Source organism: Saccopteryx leptura, chromosome 6 (assembly GCF_036850995.1).
Source record: "Saccopteryx leptura isolate mSacLep1 chromosome 6, mSacLep1_pri_phased_curated, whole genome shotgun sequence".
Taxonomy (NCBI): domain Eukaryota; kingdom Metazoa; phylum Chordata; class Mammalia; order Chiroptera; family Emballonuridae; genus Saccopteryx; species Saccopteryx leptura.
This window is the reverse complement of record NC_089508.1, coordinates 126,241,350-126,254,332: the sequence shown is the minus strand read 5'-3', so window position 1 is coordinate 126,254,332 and position 12,983 is coordinate 126,241,350. Positions and strand designations below refer to the sequence as shown.

Here is a 12,983-nt window from a genome sequence, read left to right as displayed (position 1 = left end):
TTTCCATCCAAAAAGCTCGCCTAGCATACTGAATACCGTTCTGTGCTTTTTTTTTTTTTTTTTTGTATTTTTTTTTTTTTTTTTTTTTTTTTTTCTGAAGCTGGAAACGGGGAGAGACAGTCAGACAGACTCCTGCATGCGCCCGACCGGGATCCACCCGGCATGCCCACCAGGGGGCGATGCTCTGCCCACCAGGGGGCGATGCTCTGCCCCTCCGGGGCGTCGCTCTGCCGCGACCAGAGCCACTCTAGCGCCTGGGGCAGAGGCCAAGGAGCCATCCCCAGCGCCCGGGCCATCTTTGCTCCAGTGGAACCTTGGCTGCGGAAGGGGAAGATAGAGACAGAGAGGAAGGAGAGGGGGAGGGGTGGAGAAGCAGATGGGCGCTTCTCCTATGTGCCCTGGCCGGGAATCGAACCCGGGTCCCCCGCACGCCAGTCCAACGCTCTACCGCTAAGCCAACTGGCCAGGGCCCTCTGTGCTCTTTTTTATTAAATGGATTTTAGTTTTTGTTTTTTCTGTTTTCTTTTTTTAATTTTTATGAGTTTATTTGAGTCACACTGATGGCGTATGCTAGGGAGTGAGATCTTAAAAGCTCCTAAGTGGATTTTGGAGATCGTTTTTCTGTTGTCACTTGGAGAACATCCTCAGTCTGTCCACAGCCACGTGGTTATAGGACTGTGGGCACCCCAGTTACTGAGCTGCATCTTCTTGACGGGTGTTTTCTGTGCAGGGCTGCAGCCAGTCACTCTATACAGGATTTGGCCCCTGAGCAAGTACATATATATGATAAATTCTCAGAAAGAAAAGTGGCTGGATTGGAACAGAAACAGCGCTTGATATTGCCAGATTGCCCTCTGTGAGAATTATACCAATTTACTTCCAGTAGAATCCATTCCAATGGCTTAGTATTTCCTCATATCCTGCGAGCAGAATGTAATTAAAAATGTGCATTGTTACCAATCTGACAGGTGAAAAATGATATTTTAGAATAGTTTTTAAATAAACTTTTTAGGGCACTTTTAGGTTCACAGCAAAATGAGCAGGATGTTGAACGTTCTCACGTGTCCTGTCCCACACCACCCCAGTTTCCCCACTGTCCACACTGCTGCGCCACAACAGGTACTTCCAGCAGTCGTGACCCTGCACGGACACGTCACCACCACCCAAATTCCATGGTTGACTTTATTCATGCTTGGTGGTTTTAAGAGTCGTTTTTATTTGCATTTCTTCTTTTGATGTTCTCTTTACTTTTTAAAAGGCAAGCCATTATTTTATTTTCTGTGTAACTGTCTACTTAACTTCTCCTCAGTCCCCATAAAATGGAGGCAGTCCCCAGCCTCCCTCTAGGGTTACAGTAAGAATCAAGTGAAATAAAAATATTAGCACAGAACATGCAGTAAATGCAAGTGCTATTACATAAGCAAAGGTACAGGCAATTGATTTTTAAATATATATAAATACATGTACACACATATATCCCCCTACCAGTACCTACATACCTGTATACATACAGGGGCTCATCTCACTTGCGCTAACATTCACTTTATACGCTCTTCTCTGTTTCTAAATAGGAAAGTATTAAGTAAGAAAAATAGTGAGGTAGACATAGTGGTTCCCTTCAAAATAGAAAACAGGCTCAAGGGAGAGTTCTAGTCAAATGACGGCCTATGTAAATGTGGTACTTGGAACCTCCCACAACCACATCAGAATTACAGCTGAACTACAAAACAACCATCATTCACAATGCCTGAAATCTAGCTAAACAGAAGTCCTGTAACTAAGTCTATAAAGCAGCAGCCACGTGGAGGCTCTGAATGGGCTGGCCCCACACCCATGTGTAGCAGTTAAAAATCAGGAGGGAGCCCTGGCCGGTTGGCTCAGCGGTAGAGCGTCGGCCTAGCGTGCGGAGGACCCGGGTTCGATTCCCGGCCAGGGCACACAGGAGAAGCGCCCATTTGCTTCTCCACCCCTCCGCCGCGCTTTCCTCTCTGTCTCTCTCTTCCCCTCCCGCAGCCAAGGCTCCATTGGAGCAAAAATGGCCCGGGCGCTGGGGATGGCTCTGTGGCCTCTGCCTCAGGCGCTAGAGTGGCTCTGGTCGCAACATGGTGACGCCCAGGATGGGCAGAGCATCGCCCCCTGGTGGGCAGAGCGTCGCCCCCTGGTGGGGGTGTGCCGGGTGGATCCCGGTCGGGCGCATGCGGGAGTCTGTCTGACTGTCTCTCCCCGTTTCCAGCTTCAGAAAAATGAAAAAAAAAAAAATCAGGAGGGAGCCTGACCAGGCGGTGGTGCAGTGAATAGAGCGTTGGACTGGGATGCCGAGGACCCAGGTTCGAGACCCCCAAGGTCACCAGCTTGATCGCGGGCTCATCTGGCTTGAGCAAAAGCTCACCAGCTTGGACCCAAGGTCACTGGCTCGAGCAAGGGGTTACTCAGTCTGCTGAAGGCCCACGGTCAAGGCACATATGAGAAAGCAATCAATGAACAACTAAGGTGTCGCAATGCGCAATGAAAAACTAATGATTGATACTTCTCTCCGTTCCTGTCTGTCTGTCCCTGTCTATCCCTCTTTCTGACTCTGTCTCTAAAAAAAAAAAAAAAATTAGGAGGGATAGCTCAGCTGTGGAGGTTCCCCCTAAGGCGTGAGAGGTCCCAGCACAGGGTTTTAGTGCCAGGAAGAGAAGTCCTCACAACTTCTGGCTGTGAAAACCGGTGAAGATTGAGGCCAAGGGACGCGGAGGACTGCTGGAGTCTTATAAGTTCCTTTTAAAGGGCCCACATGCTGATTTATTTGGCGCACTTGGAGCTTCAGCAGCTCAGAAGACACCAGGGACATACAAGGAGGAACTTCATTGCCCATCAAGGGCTAAAGGGGCAGATCTCTCCCAGACAGAAGTGTTGGCATAGGCCATTGTTCTTTTGATGAACCCTCCCCCATAGAGCAGTCAGGGAGACAGACACCATATCTGAGTATCTGTTAACTTGGCTAACACTGGTAGTCCAACCCTGGTGATTTCTTGAACCCTACCCCACCCAACTTTCAGCTCCTCCAAAGCCTTTTTCAGTAACTTTTCCAAACAAACAGCCTGTCTTGGCTCATGCTTCCGACATACCTAATCTCTTAAACAAGCAACATTTGGCCTGTGCGTACCCCATACCTTTTGCTAAGTGGCCACAGATCTAGCACTAGTGGCAGCCCTCCTCAGCAGCTTGGCTGCAACCTTGGCACTTGGAAGCCCACTACAAGTAAGCCATCTGGAAATCACTCTATAGCTCTTGCCAGATGGCCCTGGGCAGGGCCCAGGTGGTGACTGACCTTACAACTCACAAAAGGCCCCAGAACCAGTGCACCAGGTGGACAGTCCCAGACCACACTAGATTACACCCCAACCATCTCCACGAATGACATACTCAAGATACAGACATGACAGAAACCAAAGCCCCAGTAAATTAAGCCTGCTCCAGCAGCTTCTCTACTGTAATTGTAACAGGTCCTCTGCACCAATCAACCTGGGGGTCAGTCCCTTCCAGTCACATGCCAACAGCAATCAAGGCTCAACTACAACAGGACAGTGCACACAGCCCACTTGTGGCACACCTAAGTGCCTGGCTTATTTGACCACAGAGGCTGTGCCACTGGACCCTGTAAAACACCTACTACACAAGGCCACTCTACCAAGTCTGAGACACAGCAGCTCTACCTAATATAGAGACAAACGGAAGCAGCCAAAATAAGGAGATAACCAACTGGGTCCCAAATGAAAGAACAGTAGAAATGTCTAGAAAAAGAACTAAATATAATGGAGGCAAGTAAATCTGCCAGATACGGAGTTCAAAACAGTGGTTATAAGGGTGGTCAAGGCCCTAGCCAGTTGGTTCAGCGGTAGAGCATCAGCCTGGCGTGCGGGGAACCCGGGTTCGATTCCCGGCCAGGGCACATAGGAGAAGCGCCCATTTGCTTCTCCACCCCCCCCCCTTCCTCCCTGTCTCTCTCTTCCCCTCCCGCAGCCAGGGCTCCATTGGAGCAAAGATGGCCCAGGCGCTGGGGATGGCTCCTTGGCCTCTGCACCAGGCGCTAGAGTGGCTCTGGTTGCGGTAGAGCGACACCCCGGAGGGGCAGAGCATCGCCCCCTGGTGGGCAGAGCGTAGCCCCTGGTGGGCGTGCCGGGTGGATCCCGGTCGGGCGCATGCGGGAGTCTGTCTGACTGTCTCTCCCCGTTTCCAGTTTCAGGGAAAAAAAAGGGGGGGGGGGGTCAAGGTACTTAGAACTTCAGCAGCATAAAAAAGGACATGGAAACCATAAAAAAAAAAAAAAAAACAGTCAGAAATGAAGGATTCACTAATTGCAGTGAAGAACAATTTACAGGGAGGGAATCAACAATGTAGTAGATGAAGCCAAGAATCAAATCAGTGATTTTGGAATGTACAGAATCAGAAAATACCCAATCAGAATATCAAAAAGAAAAAGTTTTAAAATGAGGATAATTTAAGGGTGCTCTGGGACAACATCAAGTGTACCAACATTTGCATCATAAGGGTGCCAGAAGGAGAAGAGAGAGGGCAAGGGATTGAAAACCTATTTGAAGAAATAATCAAGAAAAACTTCTGTAATTTGGCAAAGGAAAGATACACAAGCCCAGGAAATGCAGAGTCCCAAACACGATGAACCAAGAGAGGCTCATACCAAGACAGATAGGGACAGACAGACGGAAGAGAGATGAGAAGCATCAATTTGTTGTGGCTCCTTAGTTGTTCATTGACTGCTTTCTCATATGTGCCTTGACCTGGGGGCTACCGCAGACCGAGTGACCCCTTGCTCGAGCCAGAGACCTTGGGATCACGTCTATGATCCCACACTCAAGCCAGCGACCTCAGGGTTTGAAACCTAGGTCTTCTGCCTCCTGGCCCAGCGCTCTATCCATTGTGCCACTGCCTGGTTGGTCATGCGAGAGACAATCTTAAAAGCAGCAAGAGAAAAGTGTTAGTTACCTACAAGGGAATTCCCACAAGACTGTCAGTTGCAATCTCTACGGAAAGTTTGCAGACCAGAATGGACTGGCAAGAAATACTCAAAGTTGTGAAAAGCAAGGACCTACAACCAAGATTGTTCTACCTGGCAAAACTATCATTTAGAATCAGACAGATAAAGAGCTTCCCATATAAGAAAAAGCTAGAGTTCCTCACCACCAAACAAGTATTACAAGAAATGTTAGCTTTCTTGAAGCCTGACCAGGTGGTGGCGCAGTGGATAGAGCGTCGGACTGGGATGCGAAGGACCCAGGTTCGAGACCCTGAGGTTGCCAGCTTGAGTGCGGGCTCATCTGGTTTGAGCAAAACTCGCCAGCTTGGACCCAAGGTCGCTGGCTCGAGCAAGGGATCACTCAGTTTGCTGTAGCTGCCCAGTCAAGGCACATATGAGAAATCAATGAACAAGTAAGGAGCCACAACGAAGAATTGATGTTTCTCATCTCTCTCCGTTCCTGTCTGTCTGTCCCTATCTGTCCCTCTCTATAACTCTCTGTCTCTGCCACACACACACAAAAAAAGTTTTCTTTAAGAAGAAAGAGGTCCTAGCCAGCTGGCTCAGTGGATAGAGCGTCAGCCTGGCATACAGATATCCTGGGTTCAATCCCGGTCAGGGCACACATGAGAAGTGTCCACCTGCTTCTCTTCCCCTTCCTCTCTCCTTTCTCTCTCTCTTTACCTCTTGTAGCCAGTGGCTCAGTTAGTTTTAAAGTCAGTAGCATCAGCCCTGGGCACTGACAATAGCTCAGTTGATTCGAGCATCAGCCCCAGACAGGGTTGCCAGGTGGAATCCCAGTTGGGGCACATGTGGAATTCTGTCTCACTATCTCCTCTCTCACGTAAGAAGAAGAAAGAAAAATTTAAAAAGATGAATAAGAGGGCAAAAATTTCGTATCTATCAACAATTACTTTAAATGCAAGTAGATTAAATGCTCTGATTAAAGGCATACAGTTACTGCCTGGCCTGTGGTGGCACAGTGGATATAGCTTCAACCAGGTGGCTGGTTCAAAACCCTGGGCTTGCCTGGTTGAGGCACATGCAACAGGCAAGCAATGAACAACTAAAGTGAGGAGTCCATGAGTTGATAACTTCTCGGTCTTACCTGCCCCTCCCCTGCAAAATTAATAAATAGTCTTAAAAAATAAAAACCTACAGTTACTAAATAGATACACATCACTTAAGATCAAAAGACACACAGACTAAAAGTGAGGAGATGGAAGACATTTCATGACAATGGAAACAAAAAAGCTGAGGAAGCAATACTTGAATCAGATGAAATCGACTTTAAAACTAAGTCTAGAGCAACACAAACAAGGACCCAGCAACCCTACTTGGTATTTATCAAAAACCCATAAAATACTAAATTGAAAAGACATATACATCCATATGTTTGCTGAAGCATTATTTACAATAACCAAGATATGAAAGCATTCCAAGTGTCCATCAATTGATAAATGAATAAAGAAGTGGTACATATGCAATGCAGTATGATTCAGCCATAAAAAAAGAAGGAAATCTTGCAATCTGCAACAACATGGATGGACATAGATGGTATTAGGCTAAGAGAAATAATAATTAGAACCTGACCTGTGGTGGTGCAGTGGATAAAGTGTCAACCTGGAACACTGAGGTTGCCAGTTTGAAACACTGGCCTTGCCTGGTTAAGGCACATATGGGAGTTGATGCTTTCTGCTCCTCCCCTCTTCTCCCTTTCTATAAAAATGAGTAAATAAAATCTAAAAAATAGACAAATGCCAGGTTATTTCAAACAAGCAGAACATGAGAGAAAGGTTGGGGAATAGGTGAAAAGGTGAAGGGATTCAGAAGTACAAATTGGTAGTTACAGAATAGTCATGGGATGCAAAGGACAACAAGGAACGTAATAATATTGTAATAACTATATGGGTATGAGATTTATCAGGGTAATCACTTAGTAAGTTATATAATGTCTAATCACAGGATTGTATACCTGAAACTAATAATGTACATTAAAACAAAAAACAAGCTCAGCAGCTCTTGTGTGGTATCCTGTAAATGTTATATATTACTAAGTCTTCCTCACCCATACCAGCCTAAATAGCTTAGCTCTAGTGTGAAACTGTTCTTGTTCCTTGGTATTGTTATATACAGAACCACTGTGATCTTGATTGTGTGTTGCTAGAGACTTCTGCATTTTACTGATATAATGCCTGCTGGCATTCAGGAACTGGAAGTCACATCCCATCAATGGTAAGAGTCCACTGTGTATGCAAAGCTAGGCACCATGGAAATAAATACAAAACATGCACACCTCTGCCCCTTGTCTTGTAATAGCATATAACAGTGGACTGGGTCTAAGACAGTGTTACTGGACCTTTCCAGTTGATCCCGAGTAGTGAAGGTGGAGATGGTGTAACTGTGAAAACAAGGACCTGTAATCTGTCACTTCCCTACCACAGACCTCAAGGCAGGCAGTCTTGTAAGGAAGAGATCATCCCACTTGCCCTCCCTGATTTTAATAGTTGGCTGTGTCCTAAGATCCCTTTCTGATGTGAAACAGAAAGAGACCCTCACTTTGTTTTTGTTAGCAGGTCTTTCATGTGGTGACTTCCCTTGGGCTGAATGAACAAGAGCTGTTATTTCTTAGCCAATCGGCAGCTGGACCTCACTCTTCTCTCTCTTCTTGGAACGGTGTTCCTGATGTTGGCATGGTCAGTGACATCCTCTTTTGGATCTTGAAGGAATATGGGAAGAGTGAAGGCAGAGCCTCGGACCTCACCAGGATCCATTTCCACACTCTGGCCTACCACATCCTGGCAACTGTGGATGGACACTGGGACAACCAGCTGGCAGCTGTGGCTGCCGGAGCTCGCGTGGCTGGGACACAGGCCTGTGCCACAGAAAGCATAGATACCAGCCGAGTATCCCTGCGGGCACCGGATGACTTCCTGACTTCTCATTCGGAGGCAGGCTCCAGGATCCGATTCAGCCCCGACGAGCCAGTGGTCAGGTGGCACCGGGAGAGAGTGTCCTTCCACTTCACGCCTGTACTGGTGTGCAGAGATCCTGTTCGGACTGTTGGCCTTGGAGATGCCATTTCAGCCGAAGGCCTCTTCTATTCCGAAGTACACTCTCACAAGTAGAGAGGTTGTGGATAACTTTTCCTAAAGAAGGAGAACGAGCCAATTTAAGAACTACAGGAATTACATGGTTTAGAAAATAGGATTGAAGTGTCAAAACAGTTTCTAGATTTAATTCAGACAGCCAAAGAAACAACAGCAGATTAAACTGTCGGATACATTCCAGCCTGTTAACAGTTACACAGAAACATTTCAGGTTTCAATCAAAATTTACTACTGACACTGGAGTTTTGTTTTTTTATGTTGTTGTGTTCCTAAGTCCCCAGTTTATGCAGCATTGTCAGGTAATTGAGGCCAAACATCTTCCCTGGAGCACGCATGTGTGGCTGGAGAAAGCATCCCCCTCCTGCCCCTTCAGAAGTGCATGCTCTCTCCCCATGTCTCGTAAAGCCCAGTGTGAGCTTCTTGTGTTCTCTGTCTGCTCAGTGCTCGTGGGCAGGGCAGTGGTTTCCATTCAGTGTTATAATGAAAATACTTAATGAGTACATCTTCTCAGCCTTCTGGTCTCAAATGTAAGGGCCACAGGTGAAAACAGGATCACTCTTTCTGTGCTGCTTATCTGTAGTGAGGTTGGAGCCCTGTGGGGCCATTGAGCAAATCAGGCTTTCTGCACAGGCCTAGAAGCCTGGCTGACCTGTGGGGTGGCCATGTGAGCTGACAGGCTGTGCCTTCTGCCTCAGCTCCTGAGAGTGTAGCTGGCTGGGCAGAGGCTGCTGTGCTGGCCCGGCTACACTGCCCAGCACTGGGGTACTCTCTCCTATGGAAGACTGCTCCCATTCTGATCCTTAAGGAACTTGCCTTTACAACTGGAATATGCTTGTGTATGTAACTAATTGTGTGTTTACATTAACATCACATCCATTAAAGAGTTTGACCTCATAAGAGCCTCAGGATCATCAAGAAATTCGTCACGTTATATATTTATTTTTTTATAAATCAAGAGGACTTCTATGTTCTTTTAAATATATTAAAAACAACTGCATTTCCAGAATCCTATTTGCAACTGATTTTGTTCCTACCACCACTCTGGAGCCAAATGCAACAGAAGTCCTTCCAGCCTTGTGAGTTGACCATTCCTCTGCTGTTGGGGTGCTTAATTGTTTCATCTTCCCATGACTGCCTGGGCAGTCCCTGAGAGCCTGAGCTACAACAGATACTTCTATGAGTAGTCAGTTACAGCAGTTTGAAATTATGGTGAGCGTTCTCAGTCTGTTCAAAGAACATTATTGCTGTGGTTGCTGGTGGCAGAGTAGCTGTCTGACACCTGGCCCAGAGCAGCAACTCCTGGGGTCTCAGATTCGTGTCTCTGGTTCTTCATTTATGAACTTCCTTTCCTACTCTGGAGAAGTAAATGCTTGATAACTCCTTCAAAGAAACAAGCCTAGAGAATTACGCAGCTTGAAATTCAAAACAAGTAGCTTCTTAAGGAAATATTTGGCTGCTACCTCATCAATATCTGCCTCCAAACTCAACTAAAAAAATTTTTTTTTCCAGCGACAGAGTCAGGGATAGATAGGGACAGACAGGAACGGAGAGAGATGAGAAGCATCAATCATTAGTTTTTTGTTGCGACACCTTAGTTGTTCATTGATTGCTTTCTCATATGTGCCTTGACCATGGGCCTTCAGCAGACCAAGTAACCCCTTGCTCAAGCCAGCGACCTTGGGTCCAAGCTGGTGAGCTTTGCTCAAACCAGATGAGCCCACACTCAAGCTGGCGACCTCAAGGTCTCGAACCTGGGTCCTCCGCATCCCAGTCCGACGTTCTATCCACTGCACCACCGGCAGGACAGGCTCAATTAAAAATAATTAAATACTGCCCTGGCCAGTTGGCTCAGTGATAGAGCATCAGCCTGGCATGTGGATGTCCTGGGTTCAATTCCCGGTCAAGACACAGAAGCACCCATGTGCTTCTCCACCCCTCCCCTTCTCACCTCTCTTTCTCCTCTTCCCCTCCTGTAGCCATGGATAGATTAGAGCAAGTTGGCCCCAGATGCTGAGGATGGTTCCATGGCCTCCACCTCGGGTGCTAAAAAAAAAAAAAAAAAGGCTCTGGTTGCAATGGAGCAACAGAACAATACCCCAGGTGGGCAGAACATGGCACCTTGTGAGCTTGCCGGGTGGATCCGGGTCAGGGCACATGAGAGTCTCTCTGCCTCCCCTCCTCTCACTAAAAAATAAATAATAATAATTAAATACTAACCTTCTAGACTATTTTTATTAAGCAGGCTTAAGTGAGATTTCTATTTTCTCAAGAATAAATCAGCCTGACCAGGCGGTGGCGCAGTAGCTAGGAGCATCGGACTGGACTGGGATGCAGAGGACCTAGGTTCGAGACCCTGAGGTTGCCAGCTTGAGCGCAGGGTCATCTGGTTTGGGCAAAGCTCACCAGCTTGGACCCGAGATCTCTGGCTCGAGCAAGGGGTTACTCGGTCTGCTGAAGGCCCATGGTCAAGGCACATTTGAGAAAGCAATCAATGAACAACTAAGGTGTCACAACGAAAAACTGATGATTGATGCTTCTCATCTCTCTCCGTTCCTGTCTGTCCCTATCTACCCCTCTCTCTGACTCTCTCTGTCTCTGTAAAAAATAATAATAATAAATAAAAATAATTAAAAGAACTTTAAAAAAATATATATCATTTCTGTTCTAAACCTGAGAATACTTTGAGAATTCTGAAATGTTCTCCACATGACCTTTTTCTTAGTCATTCACTAAATTGTGTCTACTCAGGGCCTGATATTAGTGTTTTATCAGCCAGTCCTCCCGTTTTTACTGGTAATGTCAGTAAGGACTAATCCAGGAAGTGCAGTCAGCACACACTGTAGAGCAGTGTTTTTCTAAAGATGGGTTTATTTTATTTTATTGTTTAAAGAGAGAGGAACATCAATCTGTTCCTGTATGTGCCCTGACTGGGTACTGAACCACAATATTTGCATACCAGGTTGATGCTCTAACCAACCAAGCTATCTGGCCAGGGTTCAAAAGATGGGTTTTGAACTTTTAGCAGTTGCTAAATCAGTTTGTTATCACAAGAAGTATTGAAATATACCATACATAATAGGGTAATTATATTATTTTGCAGAACTTTATATATACCTGCTTGAGCACGTGTGTATAAATGTCCATCCTCTAGGGCAGATTATGTGGAAGTGAGTAGGAAAGGTAAGGCTTCGGGCTCCTCAACCCTTCACTTTGAACTATACAAGATTTTCACATACTTGATATGAAGAAAAGTTTGAACATCTACTGGACTAGAAAAAATACCTGGTGAATAATGAACCTTTCTAAAAATGTCCTAACACTTGCATTCACTTGAAATTGATCTAACACTGGGGAGCACTACACAAAAATCAGAGAAGAATTTAACCAAAAATCAGTAATATATATCATGCAGATTCAGTTTGCATTTTATTCTGTACCAAGTTTGGGGCACGGATAATTATTCATCAGTAGAAATCCAAATTCAGTGCAGGGTTTTGAGATGGCAAGTATTGTATGACATTGGACCAGTTTGCCTTCCTGAGCCTCACTGTCCTCATCTGTAGTTAGTGCTAGTAGGCATTTAATTTTTACTCCCCCTCCACTTTTTGTTATTGGTGTCATAATATTTAGATCTTTGTGTTTTGTGTTTCCTAATTACTTATGGTAGTTTGGGTTGAGATTGATACTTTTCACCTTGGTGGTAGCTTTTTAGATGTATGACTTGCTGTATTTATTAAATATTTGGCTTTACTTGAGATGCTTTTCTTTTTCATATTTATATTTCTGGCTATAGCCTTTCCCTTTCTGCTTAGCATTTCTCCTAAAGCTAGTTTTATGATGGTGAAGTTTCTTAGTTTTTGCTTCTCTGGGAAATTCTCTCTCCTTCAATTCTGAATGATAACTTTGCCAGGTAAATTCTTTTTTCTTTCAGCACTTTAAAAATGTCCTGTCACTTGCTTCTGGCTTGCATAGTTACTGTTAAGAAATCAGTTGATAACCTTCTGGGATTTTCTTTGTATGTAACTAGTTGTTTTCCTTTGCTACATTCAAAATTGTCTCTTTAACTTTTCCCCTTTTAATACCAGTGTGTCTTGGTGTGGGTCTCTTTGAGTTCATCTTGTTTGGAACTCTGTGCTTCCTGGACCTGGATAGGTTTCTGAAGTTAGTAAAGTTCTCAGTCATTTCTTCAAATAAAGTTTCTGTTCCTTTCTCTCTTTACCTTCTGGGATCCCTATAATGCAAATGTTTCTATGCTTGATGTTGTCTCAATGGTCCCTTAAACTATCCTCATTTTTTTATTCTTTTCATTGTTCTGATTGAGTTCTACTAGTTCTCTAGGTCATGGATCCATTCTTCTGTATTAGCTAATCTGCTGTTGATTCCTCCTATGTTTTTCATTTTAGTTATTGTATTCTTTGGCTCTGCTTAGTTCTTTATTATGCCTTCTTTTTACTGAAGTTCTCCCTAATGTCCTCTGTTGGACTCTCAAGTTTGTTGAGCATCCTTAAGACTTTCTTTGAATTCTTTGTCAGGCAAATTACTCTGCATTTCTAGTAATAGTCCATGTTTTGAAGTCTATCTGACATTAATACAGCACTAGTCTAGATGTTACTCTAGACTTCCTGTGCCTGTAATGTACACGCTAAGTCTTTTTCCATCCTTTTACTTTCAATGGCAGATAACTGGGCTTTATTTTACTTTTATTCTTTCCTCTGCTTTTTTTTTTTCCTCTGCTTTTTAATTGGACTATTTAGTCCAATTACATTTTTTATTCGTTACAATTTAATGTAATTGTTGACATAATGTAATAATTGTATCTTGATAATTTTAATATTTGCTATTTATTTTCTCTTTAT

The 12,983-nt window shown here is 44.8% G+C and overlaps 1 protein-coding gene across 4 annotated transcripts in view; it reads left to right on the top strand.

The window, feature by feature from the left end:
* The window catches only part of ADPGK (ADP dependent glucokinase), a 34,496-nt gene extending 24,785 nt beyond the window's left edge, over positions 1 to 9,711 (top strand). For 2 of the 4 annotated variants that reach the window (XM_066388548.1, XM_066388549.1), the window contains one exon: positions 7,591 to 9,711. In XM_066388548.1, the coding sequence (XP_066244645.1) occupies positions 7,591 to 8,145 (555 nt within the window). In that variant the 3' untranslated portion in view covers positions 8,146 to 9,711. The remainder of the gene's footprint in view (positions 1 to 7,590) is intronic. The other 2 variants (XM_066388546.1, XM_066388547.1) reach the window with 2 other exon arrangements.
* The last annotated feature ends 3,272 nt before the right edge of the window (positions 9,712 to 12,983 follow it).